Genomic DNA, 16,401 nt, shown 5'->3' with positions numbered 1-16,401 from the left:
TCAGTTAAACTGGTGTGTGTGTGGAGGGGGAGGGGGGGGGGATGCCCTGGGGGAGAGAGGGGCTAGGGAGGGGCAGACAGGGCAGGATTAGGATTGAGCTTCTGGTCCCTGGCCCTTTAAAGGGGATTTGGAGGATGAAATGAAGATTTCTGCCTCTGCGCGTCAGACCCCTTAGGCAGGAACGGGGAAGCCTAAGCTGGGTCTTCCCCAGCTCTTGCTCCAGCCTGGTCCTGGGCCCATTTCCAGCCCCAGGCCCGGCCCCATCCTCAGCCCAGACCGGCCCAAGTGCCAGTCCCAGTCCGACCCAGCCGCAATCCGGACCGGCCCCCAGATCCGGAAACAGCCTCGGCCCAGACCGGCCCCCATCGAGCCCAGCCCCAGTCCGGACTGTCCCCCAGCCCGGCCCCAGACGGGACCCTAGCCTCCAGACCACAACTCTCTCATCTGGATCCACTCTCCGCTTCCCGCTCTCCCCCAGGCCCAGAGGCCTCGGTGGGCCAGGCCCGGCTTCTCCGTCCCCCTCGCGGGACGGGAAGGCGGCGCGACCGAATGCGGGGGTCCTTCTAGCCTCGCTTCACCTAGAAAGCTTTGCAGGAGGCAGAAGCGAAGCGGTCTTGCTCGTCCAGCCCTAGCCCCCAGACCGGGCCGGTCCCGGTCCAGAACAACCCCATCCCCTCGACCCAGGCCCAGCCCCAGTCCCGGGCAGGGGCAGAGGAAGGGCAGGTGGTGCTGCTGTCGCTGCTTGCGGTAACCTGACTCCGGCGGTGGGGGAGGAGGCCGCGTGGGATGGGCAAGAGCCGCAGCAAAACCTCCGCGCTGGGGGCGGCGGCTGGGAGACGGGCCTGGCGACAGAGCCCGACCGCTGCTCGCCTTCCAGCTCGGCGCCTCTTGTTTTTCCCGAGCTCTCCATCGCGCTGCGCAGGGGACGGGCCTCAGCCGGGACGGTGGGGGGCTAGACGAGACCCCCTGCTCCTCCTGCCCCCCTCCCCCCCGCCCTGGGGCATGACCGGTCTGCACTGCGGCCCCACAGCCCCGGGCACGGGCACCCTCTTCCATGCACCTGGTGGTGAAGATGGAGTCCAGTCCGGATGAGGACAGCTGGTTGGAGGATCAGTGGGAGCACTGGTAGGGGATCTGGGGCTGGGGCTAAAGCTGGGCTGGACTGGGGATGGGGTTGGGGATCTATACCCAGCTGGCTTATGCATTGGTGAGGAGAGGCCAGGAGCCTCTTCCTGGTTTTTCTCTCTGGCTCTGCTCTCTGTGTTACCTGGGAGGGTGGGGGGGGGGATTCTATGCCTCAGTTTCCCTGGGGGGGGCACCCTTTGTACGGTCCTCTCCATCCCCTGCTAGCGGGTATTGCTGCCCCCCTATGAAAGGGGTCCTGGGGGTTGCGGGTCACCGAGCAGATCCAGGGTCTGCATGTGGCCTGGCGCTGGCCTGCCCGGGGCGCCGTCAGAGGCAAGAGAAGCCGGTGAAGCCCCGCGTGGCTTGCCCCTCTGGAACTCTCCCCAGCGGTCCCGGGGCTGGGCACTTTCGATTGCGCTTGTGCAGCTGGGGCGGGCATCACTCTCCCAGCGGGGCTATTCAGTCGTCCAATGTGCCTCGAGGGTGCCCGGCACCACCGGCTCCTCGGCTGGAAGGTCCCGCGGGCCCAGGGCTGGCCCTCTGCCCGGGCCGTCCCTTATGCCCGTTGCCTGGGAGCTGAACCCTGCCCCTCCTCCGGTCCTAGGTGGGGGCACCCCAGGGAGCAGATGCGGGGATGGGAGAGGAGGGGAAGAGAAGCCCGGGGGGCGGTCACCTCCCGTTAAGCTCCGCACCCCATTTCTGCCCTGCCCAGCCGAAAGGGTCGGACGGGAACCGTTTCTTTAAAGTTGACGTCAGAAGCTTCGTGTTCCTTTATGATGCTCTGGGCTGAAGAGGGTGAAGAAGTCGTGAGGGCCAAGTTGGGTGGAAAGGGGGGAAACTGAGGGCCGAATCTTTGCTGGCTTCTTCAGAGGCACCTGGCTGCCCCCTTCTGGCCCGATATTGGCTCAGTCCGGAGGGAAAGACTCCTGTCTCCCGCGTTTACCTTCCCTTCGGTCCAACAGGAGGGCCGGGGGCTTGGGGAAGGGGAGGTGAGGGGACGGAGGAGGAGAAACCGAGTGTGTGGGGTCGGCAACTTCCCCCAGACCAGGTCACCGGGGAGGGTCCGGGGGGTCCACTTTGAGAGCTCTGGGAGCTGCAGAGATGGCTGCACCCACCTCTCCTCACCTGCCACCAGACTACCTTCTCTTCCTGGGACCCCCCCAGCACCCCGCCCCCCACGATAGCCCTCTGACTTTCCCAGCTCGGCTTTCATCTCCTCCTCTCTGCTGGCCACCCGCCCTCCACTCGCTTGGGCCCAGCGGAAGTGTTGGCTGCAGGAAGAGCTGGGGCCACTGGCGGTGGCGCCTCTCTTCCTGCCAGTCCTCCCCGGGCTCCGGCCTCTCGTCCCTAGGTGCGAGGGGCATTTCGCTGGATAGGCCGGGCTCTGGTGGGTCCCAAGGGGGTCCCCCAGCTCCCGATTCCTTCTACCCCAGGCCCCCGGGTCAGGGGTGGGCTTGTGGCCGAAAAAGAGAAGATGGAGGAGGCTAGCCTCGTGGCCAACCCAATGATTTGGGTTGGAGCTCTTCGTGCCTCCCAGCTGCCCGAGGGGACACACCCCTTGCCTGCTTCATAGAAGCCGCAGTCTTCCAGGAAACCGGACCTCGCTAAGAACGTGCCCTCCCTTGGCCTCCCACGGACGGCCCGGCCGCGGCCAAGCGCGGGTGCCAGCGGGGCCCCTCCCGGGGGTGACATCGGCTCCTTGTTTCCGCCAGGCTCACCCACGACATCAGCCTAGAGGAATTTGAGGACGAAGACCTCTCGGAGATCACAGATGAGTGTGGGATCAGCCTGCACTGCAAGGACAACGTGTCCACTCGGGTAGGGACAGAGATGGGAAGGGAGATTGGGCGGGGGGGGGGGGGTGGGAAGGGGGATGGGAGGGAGGGAGGGGACCGAGGTGGGGGAGACCTATGGAGGGCAGAAACAAGGGGGCCCAGGCTGGTTTCAGCTAGCATCACCAAAGCCAGGGATTTGGGCAAAGAGAGCGGAACCTGGGGAACTCTAGCGGGACCGAGACCGAAAATGGACAAGGTCGTGATCTTCGCCCTCCTGGGCGCGAGGGAGAGGTCTCCTGGGGGGTCGCGGATGCCACCTGAGAGCAGGAAACGGTTTGCTGGGATAGTGGCCGGGGAGGTGACAAGGAGCCTCGGAGGAGTTAGCAACTTGGGACAGGTTCAACCTAGGGAATGGAAAATTGTATTTTCTCTGGGGAGTGGCCCTGGAGGAGGAAAGCCTGAGGGGGGTGGCGGGGGGGGAGGGTCAGCCGGGGAGGGTGGAGTTTGCAGTGCTTTAGGGCAGCAAAAAAAAAAATAGCCAACGCAGCTCCCAAAATAGCTATACCAGTGTGCCGCACAGCGGCCCAGGGCAGAGAGAGAGGAAGAGGGAGAGGGAAAAGGAGATGAAGAGAGAGGATGGCTCCACCCAAGATGCTGCATTCAGCAGTAGGCTCCTCCAGCAGCACCACATTCACAGTGGAAGGAAAATCATCCTCCCCCGGGCAGCACCAGAGGCCTTACTCGGGCCCCGGTTCTGCCCCAAGTCCCCTGGGGCAGAAGAGAAACAGAAACATTAAGAGGAAAACTCGCAGATCGGGAGATGTGTTTGCAAATATCCACACGGGCCCGAGTGGATCAGGACTGTCCCTAGCAGGGACAGGCGGACCGTAGGATCGGAACAAGCCGGAGGAGGTCGAGGTACGGAAAGGGCAGGACTTCCACGGAGGAGAAAAACGTTCCCACCTCCGAAGGGTTTCGAGTCCAGCCCGTTTCCCATTTCCTGCGGACGTAAACGCTCGAGCTGCTGCTTCCCCCTCTCCTGTTGCGGGTTCGACCCGAGGACAGGAATCTTGGAACCCACTGTAAGGCGGGTAGGGTCTCCGGGCCATCACCAAAGCATTGAACATTTAACGTGGGAGCAATCTCGCCCCACTCCTAGGGGAGAGACCCCCTGGATCCATTTAGCAGCGTGGCTCAGTGGAAAGAGCCTGGGCTTCGGAGTCAGAGGTCGTGAGTTCGACTCCCGGCTCTGCCACTCGTCAGCTGGGTGACTGTGGGCAAGTCCCTTAACCTCTCTGTGCCTCGGTGACCTCATCTGTAAAATGGGGATTAAGACCGTGAGCCTCACGTGGGACAACCTGATGACCCTGTGTCTAACCCAGCGCTTAGAACAGTGCCCTGCCCATAGTAAGCGCTTAACAGATACCAACCTTATTATTTAAGTGGGTCCATAACTCCCCGCTATCAGGAAGAGCATGCGGAAGAATCAGCCGGGGCCTCTGGGGAAGGAGCTGAATGACTTGGGTCTTCGATCCATTCCTTCATTCGATCGTCTTTATTGAGCTCTTCCTGTTCGCAGAGCTCTGTACTAAGCGCTCGGAAAGCGCAGTTCGGCAACGGACAGAGACATCTGATAGACAGGGATGGAGACGATCCCTACCCGACAGCGGGCACAAATCCAGAGTTACCAACGGGGCCAGAGGGAGGAAGTGGAGGAAGCAGCGTGGCCCAGTGGGAACAGCATGGGCCTGGGGAACTCTAGCAGCGTGGATCGGTGAAAGAGCCCGGGCTTGGGAGTCAGAGGTCATGGGTTCGAATCCCCGCTCTGCCCCTTGTCAGCTGGGTGACTGTGGGCAACTCACTTAACCTCTCCGTGCCGCAGTTCCCCAACCTGTAAAATGGGGATGAAGACCGTGAGCCTCACGTGGGACAACCTGACCCTGTATCTCCCCCAGCGCTTAGAACAGTGCTCTGCACATAGGAAGCGCTTAACAAATACCAACATCATCATTATTATTATTAGCGGGAAAGGAGACCGAAAATGGACACGGTCACGATCTTCGCCCTCCTGGGCGTGAGGGAGAGACCTCCTGGGGGTCGCGGGTGCAGATGCCCCCTGAGGGCAGGAAATGGTTTGCTGGGATAGTGGACGGGGAGGCGACAAGGAGGATCCGGCCGTCGGAGGATCTGGGTTCTAATTCTGCCTTTGCGACAGTGTCTGGTGCAGAGTGTGCACTTAAGTGCTGCAAAAAAATTATTCGGGCTGGAGAGCTCTAACCCGTTTGCTGGGGGCTGGGAGGAGGGAAATCACACGGCGGGCTCCGTGCCCGCCCCTGGGCCTCTGAAGCCTCTGGTCCCCCGTCCCCTACCCCCGTCTCCGTCCCCTCGGGCAGCTGGGCCCGGTGCAGTTGGGGGGCAGCTCAGGGGCCGGCAGACGGTGGCAACTCGGCGGCCGGCTGGCGTCCTGGCTCCAGAAGGGAGGGCCGGGGTGGAGGAGAGGATTAGGGGCCTGGTAGACCACCAGCCGCGATGGCGGAGTGGATGGAGCAGCGTGGCACGGTGGATGAAGAAGCATCACGGAGTAGTGGCTAGAGCACCGGCCTGGGATCCATTTCATTCATTCGATAGTATTTACTGAGCGCTTCCTGTGTGCAGAGCACTGTACTAAGCGCTTGGAACGGACAATTCGGCAACAGATAGAGACCCTCCCCGCCCACTGACGGGCTCACAGTCTAAACGGGGGAGACGGACGGCAGAGCAAAACAGAACGGAAAACAAGACATCATCATCAAGATAAATAGAATCAAGGGGATGTACACCTCATTAACCAAATAAATAGGGTAATAAATAATATATACGAATGAGCACAGTGCTGAGGGGAAGGGGGAGGAGCAGAGGGAAATGAGGGGGGGCTCAGTCTGGAGCCGGAAGGTCATGGATTCCAAATCCCAGCTCGGCCGCTTATCTGGTGTGTGACCCTGGGCAGGTCACTTCACTTCTCTGGGCCTCAGTTACCTCGTCTGTAAAGTGAGGATGGAGACCGTGAGCCCACCCCCCGCCATGGGAGAGGGGCTGGCCCAGCCCCATCACTTTATATCCAGCGGGGCTCAGTGGAAAGAGCCCGGGCTGGGGAGTCGGAGGTCATGGGTTCGAATCCCGGCCCTGCCAACTTGTCAGCTGTGTGACTGTGGGCAAGTCACTTCACTTCTCGGTGCCTCAGTTCCCTCATCTGTAAAATGGGGATTAATAATAATTAATTATATTAATTATATAATTAATAATAATAATAATAATGTTGGTATTTGTTAAGCGCTTACTATGTGCCGAGCACTGTTCTAAGCGCTGGGGTAGACATAGGGGAATCAGGTCATCCCACGTGGGGCTCACAGTCTTGATCCCCATTTTACAGATGAGGGAACTGAGGCCCAGAGAAGTTAAGTGACTTGCCCACAGTCACACAGCCGACAACTGGCAGAGCTGGGATTCGAACTCATGAGCCCTGACTCCAAAGCCCATGCTCTTTCCACTGAGCCACGCTGCTTCTCTGATTAAGACTATCAGCCTCACGGTGGGACAACCTGATGACCCTGGAAATCTCCCCCAGCGCTTAGAACAGTGCTCTGCGCAGAGGAAGCACTTAACAAATACCAACGTTATTTAAGAAGCAGCGTGGCTCAGTGGAATGAGCCTGGGCTTGGGAGTCAGAGGTCGTGGGTTCGAATCCCAGCTTCTGCCCCCTGTCAGCTGGGTGACAGTGGGCAAGTCACTTAACTTCTCTGTGCCTCAGTGACCTCATCTGAAAAATGGGAATTAAGACTGTGAGCCTCACGTGGGACAACGTGATGACCCTGGAAAATCTCCCCCAGCGCTTAGAACAGTGCTCTGCACCTAGTAAGCGCTTAACAAATACCACCGTTATTAAGCAGCAGTGTGGCTCGGTGGCAAGAGGCCGGCCTTGGGAGTCAGAGGTCATGGGTTCGAATCCCGGCCTCTGCACATTTAATGAATACCATCGTTATTATTATCCACCACAGTGCCTGGCACAGAGTCAGAGCTTCCCAAATGCTAGAGTTGTGATAATTAGGAGGGAGGTGGGAGGCCCGCCACCCCAATCTCCGCCTTCCTCCTGGTGCCATCCCCCACCCCCACCATCCTCCGCCGCCGCAGCCCGAATTGGGGGCGGCCCCGCGTCGCCATGGCAACGGCGCTGACCTCACTCCTGGGTGAGGTCATCGTCTGTTGCCAAGGAGACGGGAGTAGGGGAGCGGGCAGGCGGGGGACGCCTGGCTTCCTCGGCCCACCGCGGTCTTAAAGCGCGCCGGCTCCCGCCGCCGCTAACACTCCGACGCGCCGCGCGGAAGGGGAGCGCTGTCCCTTTAAGGGGCGGGGGGGGGCGGCGGCCGCGCCCCTTATTTGCATAGCCCCGCCCTCCCGCGGCACGCCGTTTTCCGTGTGGCCGGCCGCGCCCTCTATTTACATGTCCCCGCCCTGGGGCCGGCTGGTCACGCCTCCTATTGGCCCGTTCTGCCTTTCGACCGGCTGTCCCCGCCCCGCTATTTGCATAGCCCGGGCCCGAGCGCGCCCCCTCCCGGTCGGGGCCCGCCTCCGCTCCCCCCCGTGACCCGGTCGGTCCCTCCTCTCCGTGCCCCCGCAGTCCCAGCGTGCGGTGGCGTGCGGGGGCGGCGGCGGCGGCGGGGCGGGCAGCCGGCTGCAGGCCGAGATGCTGCAGATGGACCTGATCGACGCGGCCGGCGACCCCCCCGGGGACGACGACGACGACGACGATGCCCAGGAGCGGCGGGAGGCCCGGCGACGCGGGAAGGGCACGGCCCCCGAGCCCGGCGAGGACACGGCCCCGCCGCCCACGGACACCTACCGACCCAAGCGGCCCACCACCCTCAACCTCTTCCCGCAGGTGCCCCGCACGCAGGTGAAGGGCCCGGGGAGGGGGGCCGTCGCCGGAGCGCTTAGCACGGGGCTGCGCACGGCGAAGACGATGAGCCCGGATTGGGATGCGACCGACGGCACGTCCGTCCGGGCCCTGAGGGAGGCTGCCCGGGAGCATCCAAAGGAGGGCGGCGGGGTGGGGCGGAGAGGGAAAGGGAGGCCCCATCCGTTTTCCGGCATCCTCTTAGGGATCCGGCAGCTCGACCGGTGGCTCAGGGCGTCGGTGATGTGCCAGCCGGGGAGGGGACGTCAAGGCGACGGGCCCCCTTCCAGAACCGCGGGGACCGGCCGCTCTCGACGGCCGCCGCCGGCTCCTACGGCCTCGCCCGGACGGCCGGGCGGGAAGGCGGAGGAGGTCCCGGGCCGGGGGCCGGGGGCGGACGCCCGAGGAGGCCGCGGGCCGTCCCGAGGACGGACGTCCGACCGTCCGGCCGTCCGGCCCCGCCCCGGGCCGGAGATGGGCTCCGGACCGTCGGCCGGGCGACCGGGGAGCGTGGGAGCGGAGAGGCCCGGGTGCCGGGGCGGTCCGGCCTCCTCGGAAAGCCGGCGGCACCGGGGGTGGGGGAGGAGAGAGACCCGACTCCCCTCCCGGGCCGACCGGGGAGGGGCCGCGAGGCTTCCCCGTGGACCCAGAACCGGGGACGAGCAGGGAGGGACGTGCGCCTGCCCAAGCGGCTCTCGCTTCACGACGGCGGTTTCGCGGCCCCCGAAAGCGGGCGGAAGCGCCGAGGGCCCCGTCGGGCCACGGAGCCTCCCCGTGACGCCGGGGGGCCGGAGGGACACCGGCCGGGCCGGGCCGGGGGTCGGCCGTCGACCCTCCGGACCGCCGGGGCGGAGGATGGGAGCCGTCGGGCTTCAGAGGGAAGCCGGCTCACTGTCGTATCGCCGTCTCGGCCGTTTATCCGGCCGGTGCCGTGATGCGGTGGGTTGGAGAGAGGCGCGGGAGAAGACCGTGATGTGGATGCGTCACGGAGGATCCCCCTCCCCCATCCCCCATCCCCCCCCCCCCGCTGCAGGTGGCCTGTCCTCCACGCCGGGCCGGGGGTCTGAGATCCCGGGCCTCTCGTCCGAATGGCGTCGGTCCTGCTCTGCGGGGGCGAAAGGGGGGCCGGAGGGGAGCGCAGAGCCTGGCTCCGGAGCCGCGTTCTCCCAGAGCGGGGGGAGAGGAGGCCAGTGCCGAGGAGGAGCTCGGTACAGCCGGGCCCCGGTCCGAGGCCCCCCGTCGCCCTCCTCGCCCCCAGTCTGAGGCCCATCCTCGCCCCGGGGCCGGCCGGGCTCTAGCCGAGTTCGAGGGGGTCGCGGGCCTCCGGCACCCAGGCCTTGGGCCGGAAAGCTCCCCCCGCCCCCCTTTCCCAGTAGGGTCCTGGGCCCCAGCGTAGGGCCCAAACCGCAGTGCCAGGATCCGCTGTGGCTGAACCGGCGCAGCTCCGCTCCGTCTCCTGCCCGGGCAGGGCAGGATCTGAATTCAGCTCTCCCTTCTGGATAGACTCCCCCGCCTCCGCTCCGCCCGTTCCGGATCCCGGCCGTTCTGCGTCAGGCTCGGAGCCCGGCGGCCCCCGAGGGAGACAAGGGGGCCTGGAGCACCCTGGGCCGAGTGGGATGTTGGACCACTTGGGGAGAAGGGAAATCCTTCCGCCTCCGGTCGGGTCCGGGGTCCAGTTGGGGAGGCTTTCTCCCGGGGCGTGGCCTCAGCCCCCTGGGAGAGCGGGAGGAGCTGAGCGGGGAGCCGTCTGCCCCGGGGGATTGGCCGTGGATCCCGGCTGAGGCTGGCGGGAGCGGTCCCAGAAGCTCGGCCGGACGCCCGGGGTGTCGGGAGGCCCCGGGTGGGCCGGGACCACCCAGCCCCGCCGTCCAGCGAGGCGTGGGGTGGGGGTAGGGCCCCTCCCGGGGGAATGGGCCCGCTGGCGATGCCCCGGGAGCGGGTGGGTGGGAACCGGGGATGTGGGTGGGCGTCACAGTGAGCGCCCTGAGCCGAGCAGCCCGGGGCCCGAGCGGGTGACCGGGCCCGGGGCGGGTGGGCCGGCCGGCCTGGAGCCTCTCTGTGCCGGGCACCGTTTCCCGCTCCTGCCACAAGGGTCCTTTGTTCTCGCCCCAGGACACACTGAACAACAACTCCCTGGGCAAGAAGCACAGCTGGCAGGAACGGGTGTCCCGCTCGTCCTCCCCTCTGAAGACGGGTGAGTCGGGACCCCCCGCCTCTCCCCTCCCCGGACACGGCGCTCCGCCGTGTGCACGTTCAAGTGGGCCCGGGCTGTGTTCTGGGGCCTGGGGGCCCTGGGGCCCGGCCCTCCCCCTTAGCCATGCTAGGCAGCGGGAGCTGAGGTTAGGAGAGCGAGCGCATTCCGTGGGAAGGTGCTGGAAGCCGTGACTGAAGCCCTGTGCTTGGGCATGCTTCACCTTCAGTCAGTCGTAGTTTCTTGAGCACTTACTGTGTGCGGAGCACTGTACTAAGCGCTTGGCAGGGCTCTTGACTAAGCGACGACGACGGTACTTGCTAAGTGCTTACTGTGTGCCGAGCACAGTTCTAAGCACGCGGGTAGGTACGAGGTGATCAGGTGGTCCCACGCGGGTCTCCCGGTCTCAATCCTCATTTTACGGATGAGGTCGCCGAGGCCCAGAGAAGTGAAGTGACTGGCCCGAAGTCACACGGCTGACGAGCGGCAGAGGCGGGATTAGAACCCGTGAGCTCTGACGCCGAGTGCTCGTCTTTGGCTCCGACAGAGCCGTCGGAGGCCGGAGAGGGCCCGGGGACGCTTGGACTGGGCCCGGGAGACCCGTCTTGGGGCTGGGCCGGGGGGTTGGGGGTCGGGGCTGGATCTGGGGAGGCGGGGCTGGGCTGGAGGGCATCTGTCCGGAATGCAATAATAATAATAATGACGACGCTGGTATCTGTTAAGCGCTGACTGTGCGCCAGGCACGGTTCTAAGTGCCGGGGATGGGGTTGGACGCAGTCCCTGTCCCACCTGGGATTCACGGTCTTAATCCCCATTTTACAGATGAGGTAACTGAGGCCCAGAGAAGTGACTCGCCCAAGGTCACACAGCAGACAAATGGCGGAGCCAGGCTTCCGGGCGAGGGGAGGGTGGCAGGATCTTCGGGGCGGGTGGGTGGGCAGTTGGTTCCGCTGGGTGTAAGCCGGGTCACGTTCCCGACCGCCGGAAGCGACCAGCTGGGGTCGGGACGCGGTCTCGTGCCGGGGGGGGGGGGAGGGCGGGGAGGGGAGGGGGGGCTGACGTGCTCTCCCCCCGCCCCGGCCCTCCCCGCCAGGCGAGCAGACCCCTCCCCACGACCACGTCTGCCTCAGCGACGAGCTGCCCCTCCAGAACGGCCCCGCCGCGACCAAGGACCGCGGCACGTCCACAGACAGCCCCCGCCGCCGCAGCGCCGCCACCCAGATGGCCCCCCCGGCCGGCAGCCCCCCGCCCGCCCCGCGCGGCCCCGAGAAGGCCCAGGCCCCCGGCGGCCGGCAGCCCCCGCACCGCGACCGCATCCACTACCAGACCGACGTGCGGCTGGAGGCCACCGAGGAGATCTACCTGACGCCCGTGCAGCGGCCCCCCGACCCGGCCGAGCCCCCCGAGCCCGCCCCGGCCTTCCTGCCGCCGGGGGCCGAGTGCCGCATGTCGGTCAGCTCGGACCCCGACCCCGCCGCCTACCCGCCGGCCCCGGCCCGGCCCCACCCCTCCATCGGCGAGGAGGACGGGGCCCCCGACTGCCCGTCGTCGTCGTCGCCGTCCCCGGAGAGGGGCGGGCGGCGGGGGGCCCGGGGGCGGCCCCCGCGGGCCTCGCTCAGCTCGGACACCAGCGCCCTGTCCTACGACTCGGTCAAGTACACGCTGGTGGTGGATGAGCACGCGCAGCTAGAGCTGGTCAGCCTGCGGCAGTGCTACTCGGGCTACAGCGACGAGAGCGACTCCGCCACCGTCTACGACAACTGCGGCTCGTCGCCCTACGAGTCGGCCGTCGGCGAGGAGTACGAGGAGGCCGCCGGGCCCCGGCCCTCCGTCTGCCTGTCCGAGGACTCCACCCCCGACGAGCCCGACGTCCGCTTCTCCAAGAAGTTCCTCAACGTCTTCATGAGCGGCCGCTCCCGTTCCTCCAGTGAGTCGGGGGGGGACGCGGCATCCGCGCGGCCCTCGCCGGGGGCCGAGCGCTGAGGTAGAGGCCAGAGAACCCCGTCGTCGGGCACGGTCCCCTCCCCGCGGGGGTTCGCAGCCTGAGGGGAGGGAAGACGGGTATTTTATCTCCCTTTTACAGGTGAGGACGCCGAGGGCTTAGGGAAGCTGCCCCGGCTCGCCCGGCGGGCGAGCGGGGGAGTCGGGATTAGGACCCAGGCCTCCCGAGTCCCGGGCCGCCTGGCCTCTCCGCGCCAGGCCGGGCCGGGGGGGGGTGGCGAGGGGTGACGTGACGCCAGGCCCGAGTCGGGGCCGAGGGGGGAGGTGACGCCAGGCCCAGCCTCGTTCGGTGGGGCAGGGGTGGCCGAAGGGGCCTGCCTGAGGCGAGGGGTGGAGAGGAGGAAGCCTCTGGGCACCGGACGGGGCATCCCTCCGCGGCCCGTCGCCCCCGACCCGCCCGTATGCGGGCACCCGGGTGAGGGTGGGAGCTGTGCCGTCCCGCCCCCCCCCCCCCCGACTCCTTGACGTGCGGGCAGCCGGACGGGGGTGGGGGATTATGCCGCCCCGATGCTCCGTCTCCCCCCGCCCCGTCATGCCCCAGACGGGGGCCGCGCCCGTCCCCCGCCGTCCCGTCTCCCCACCGTGCGGGCGCCCGGCTCCTCTCCCGCAGGCGCCGAGTCCTTCGGGCTGTTCTCCTGTACCATCAACGGGGAGGAGCAGGAGCAGACGCACCGGGCCGTGTTCAGGTGAGAGCGGGCGGCGCGTAGCCGAGAGCCCCCCCCGGCCCGCGCCCCACGCAGGGCGCTGCTCGCTCTTCGGCGCGCTCCCGGCGGCGCTGAGACCCCGGCCGTCTCCGTCTCGGGGCAGGTTCGTGCCCAGGCACGAGGACGAGCTGGAGCTGGAGGTGGACGATCCCCTGCTGGTGGAGCTCCAGGCGGAGGATTACTGGTACGAGGCCTACAACATGCGCACCGGCGCCCGGGGCGCCTTCCCCGCCTACTATGCCATCGAGGTCACCAAGGAGCCCGAGCACGTCACAGGTGGTTGTCCCCGGCCGCTCGTACCCGGTAGACAGGCTGCCCTCTCCGGCTGGTCCCCCGCCCCCGTCTCCCCCGCCTCCCCCCACCCTCCGATCTGCCCTTTCCTTTCCAGCCCTGGCCGAGGACGGCGAGCGGGTGGACCAGTTCCGGGTGAAGTTCCTGGGCTCCGTCCAGGTGCCGTATCACAAGGGCAACGACGTGCTCTGTGCCGCTATGCAGAAGGTACCGGGGCTCCCGCTGCCGTCGCCCGCCTTCCCTCCCGCCCCCGCCGGGACCCCGGCCTCCCCTCGCCCCCTGGCACCGGGAGGGCGGCCGTCGTCCGGGCCGGCCTCGCCTCGGGGAAGGGGCTGGGCGCGGCAACTGGCCGTGGTCGGCGGGAGGGTCTCGGCGACCCGGCCCCGGGTCTCACCGCCCACGGGACCCCCTGCACGGGACCCGCGCCGCGGGCCCCCGGAGGCAGCCCGGGCTGTTGAGAACTAGGCCGGGAGGAGGAGGAACTGATCACGACGGTGTTATCTGTTAAGCTCTTCGTACTTAACGGAGCCCTGGACCGAGCGCTGCAGTAGACACAGATAATCGGACGGGATACGGTCCATCCCACGCGGGGCTCGCGGATATCTTCTCCCGGCTTTACACATGAGGCGATGGGTTCAGGGAGAAGCCACCCGTTCGGAGTCCAGCCACAAGTTAGCGGCGGAGCTGGGGTTAGAACCCAGGTCGCCGGCCTCTCCTTCCCCCGGCCCCGCCACCACCAACTGGCTCCCACGCAGGGAGAGTGGGAAGGAAGGGGTCGTGGTCAAGAAAGGGGGGGGGGGGGGGGGGGGGGGGGGGCGGCGGTCTGATGGCCTGGCCTTTCTCCCCATCCTCTCGCCTTCAAGATCGCCACCACCCGCCGGCTCACCGTGCACTTTAACCCGCCCTCCAGCTGCGTCCTGGAGATCAACGTGCGAGGGGTCAAGATCGTCGTCAAAGCCGAGGACTCACAGGACCACCAGGTGATGGACCTCCCCCCCGCCCCCCCACTTCCTTCCTCTCGCTCCGCACCGAGGGGAAGCCCCGCCGAACGGTCCCAAGATCGTCTCCAGCGCCCCGGCCCCCTTCCCGTTCCCCGCCCGCCCACACGTATACACACGCGTACGTACGTTTAGATGCGTGACTCGAGGTCCCTGAGTTTCAACTTCGAAACCAGCCACGCTGTGTCCCGTACACCAGCAGACCACTGCATTTCACTGTCCATTCTTTCAGTTTGATTCGCTCTGGGCATTCTACTCCTGCTGCCCCGCTGAGCCCCCCAGCTCTTAGCTACGGCGAGCTCTGGGTCCGTGGGCACCGAGCCAACCGGAGACTGATCTGGGCGCTCGGCCTCCCCCTCTGGGCTATTTCTGGGGCCACTCAAGCTACTTAGGCAGTACCGGGGCTCCCTGCAGGGGAGGGGACGGCGGCGTCTGCCTCAGCGTGCCCCTCTCCGGGTCCCCGAGCCCGTCGCGTCCTCTCCAGCCGGGGCCGGGCAGCTGGTCAGCACCGAGGCCAGTCCTACCGCCAGGACGCCGAGGATGCCGAGGCCCCGGCTCCCGCTGGCCGCCCGGGCTCCTTCCCCTGGGATGGGTCTCCCCCCCTCTCCTCGGGGGTAGGGCTGAGAGGCCGACCCCCCTGACCTCTCTCGGCTCTCTCTTGCAGGGGAATAAATGTAGCCACTTTTTCCAGTTAAAGAACATCTCTTTCTGTGGATACCATCCAAAGAACAACAAGTGAGTAGGGGTGAGGCAGCGGGGGGGAAGGGGTCGGCCTCCCCGCTCCCCGACCGAGGCTGTCGTTAAGGTGAATGGGGCTGGGATCCAGAGCCCCGGGGAGGGTGGGAGGGGGCCGGGCCAGGGTCCGTTGCCGAATTGTACATTCCAATAAATACGATTGAATGAGTGACTCCCAGGGAGCCGTCGGCATCGGGCCTCCCCCCGCCCCCGAGCCCCGCTGTAGAGTCACTGACCCTTCTCCCCCCCCACCCCGCCGCCGCGCGCCGCGACGCCCAGATACTTTGGATTCATTACCAAACACCCGGCCGACCATCGGTTCGCCTGTCACGTCTTCGTGTCGGAAGAATCCACCAAAGTGCTGGCGGAGTCTGTAGGGTACGTGGCCCTCGCCTCCTTCCCCTCCCCACGGGACGATGGTGGGGGGGGGGGGGCGGGTCCAGAGCTCCCCGCTCCCTCACCTCCCCGCTCCGTGGCAGAGGGAGGGCGGGGCAGGGGGGTGTGGCATGCCCATCCGGTGGGTTTTCCTCCTCCGGCCCCCGGCCTCACGGTCTGACCGACCCATCTGCCCCCCAGGAGAGCCTTCCAGCAGTTCTACAAGCAGTTCGTGGAGTACACCTGCCCCACAGAAGACATCTATCTGGAGTAGCAACACTGCCCCCCTCCCTCAACGTATCCCACCCCCTCTGGCCCCCGGGCAGGGGCGGCCCCCTTAGACCCGGAGCCGGAGGGAGGGGCCGGCCGGTCCCCGGGCGGGAAGCTCCTGCCGCCGGGCCAGGGTGGGGTGGGCAGAGGGCGGGGGGAGGGGGGAGGTCGGGGGGAGAGGTGAAATGGGTTTATTGTAAAGTTGGGGATTATTCTATGGAGGGACTGGAGGTCCGGGAGAAGTGGCCCAGATGGGGAGTCGGGCCGACCCGCCCGCCCGCCCTAGGTGACGCCGGCTCTGCCCTTCTCTCCCCTCCCCTCTTCCCCAAACCAGCCTCGCTTGCTCCAGCCGGGGCCTCTCCGGCTCGTGGTCCGGTCTCACCCCCACCCCCCTCCCGGCTCCAGACCGAGGGGCCCGTCGCCGCCGGGCTCGCCGGCGCGGACGTCAACCGGGAGGCGGGAGCAGGGGGGAGCGGGGGGGGGGGGGGGGGGGGACGGGGGGGGACGGGGCGGGGCGACCGGCCGCCGGGATCGTGCCATCTGGCTCTCGGTGAGGCCCGGGAGTCCGGCGGCCCCCGGGGTGGGAGAGGGAGGGCCGGCACCCCCGACTCCGGCGTGGCCCTCAGGCCCAAGAGAAAGGCACACGGGGAGGCCGGAGTCCGGCCTCTGGGCCGGGGCAGGTGGGGCAGGGGGAAACCTGAGCTCGGGCCCGTCCCCGGGGCCACCTCGCTGCTTCGGCTGCAGCTGCACCTCGGTGCTGTTACAACGGCAACAACTATTAAAGTGCCATTTCCTGTAGCTACCGCTGTCTGGTCCTGTTTGTGCCCCCCATCCCCCCGACTTCCCCTCACCCCTTCCCTGCAGGTGCCCACCGGCGCCCGCCCTCCAGCCTCTAGCTCGTAAGCCAGTGGGGGCAGGAGCTGTGTCTACCAACTCCGTTGCGTCGCGCCCTCCCGAGCGCTCAGGATAGTGCTCTCCGCCCAGAAAGTGCACGGTAAATGCCGTC

General features: G+C 66.8%; 1 protein-coding gene across 3 annotated transcripts; it reads left to right on the top strand.

Moving 5' to 3' along the window:
• Positions 1-997: 997 nt before the first annotated feature.
• Positions 998-15,878, top strand: MAPK8IP1 (mitogen-activated protein kinase 8 interacting protein 1). 3 transcript variants are annotated; one of them, XM_029060560.2, is made up of 12 exons: positions 998-1,125; positions 2,838-2,943; positions 7,555-7,830; positions 9,943-10,024; positions 11,115-11,948; positions 12,633-12,708; positions 12,830-13,002; positions 13,115-13,176; positions 13,881-13,997; positions 14,680-14,750; positions 15,030-15,128; positions 15,327-15,878. In XM_029060560.2, the coding sequence occupies exons 1-12, from the start codon at positions 1,055-1,057 to the stop codon at positions 15,397-15,399; spliced, it is 2,040 nt and encodes a 679-aa protein (XP_028916393.1). In that variant the 5' UTR covers positions 998-1,054; the 3' UTR covers positions 15,400-15,878. The 3 variants fall into 3 exon arrangements, with proteins under 3 accessions (XP_028916393.1, XP_028916391.1, XP_028916390.1); XM_029060558.2 differs by having other exon boundaries at positions 1,003-1,125; positions 7,555-7,815; positions 13,115-13,224; XM_029060557.2 differs by having other exon boundaries at positions 1,005-1,125; positions 13,115-13,224.
• The last annotated feature ends 523 nt before the right edge of the window (positions 15,879-16,401 follow it).

This window comes from Ornithorhynchus anatinus, chromosome 3 (genome assembly GCF_004115215.2).
Source record: "Ornithorhynchus anatinus isolate Pmale09 chromosome 3, mOrnAna1.pri.v4, whole genome shotgun sequence".
NCBI lineage: Eukaryota > Metazoa > Chordata > Mammalia > Monotremata > Ornithorhynchidae > Ornithorhynchus > Ornithorhynchus anatinus.
Note: the sequence above shows the minus strand (reverse complement) of the source record. Positions and strands in the feature narration are given on the sequence as shown.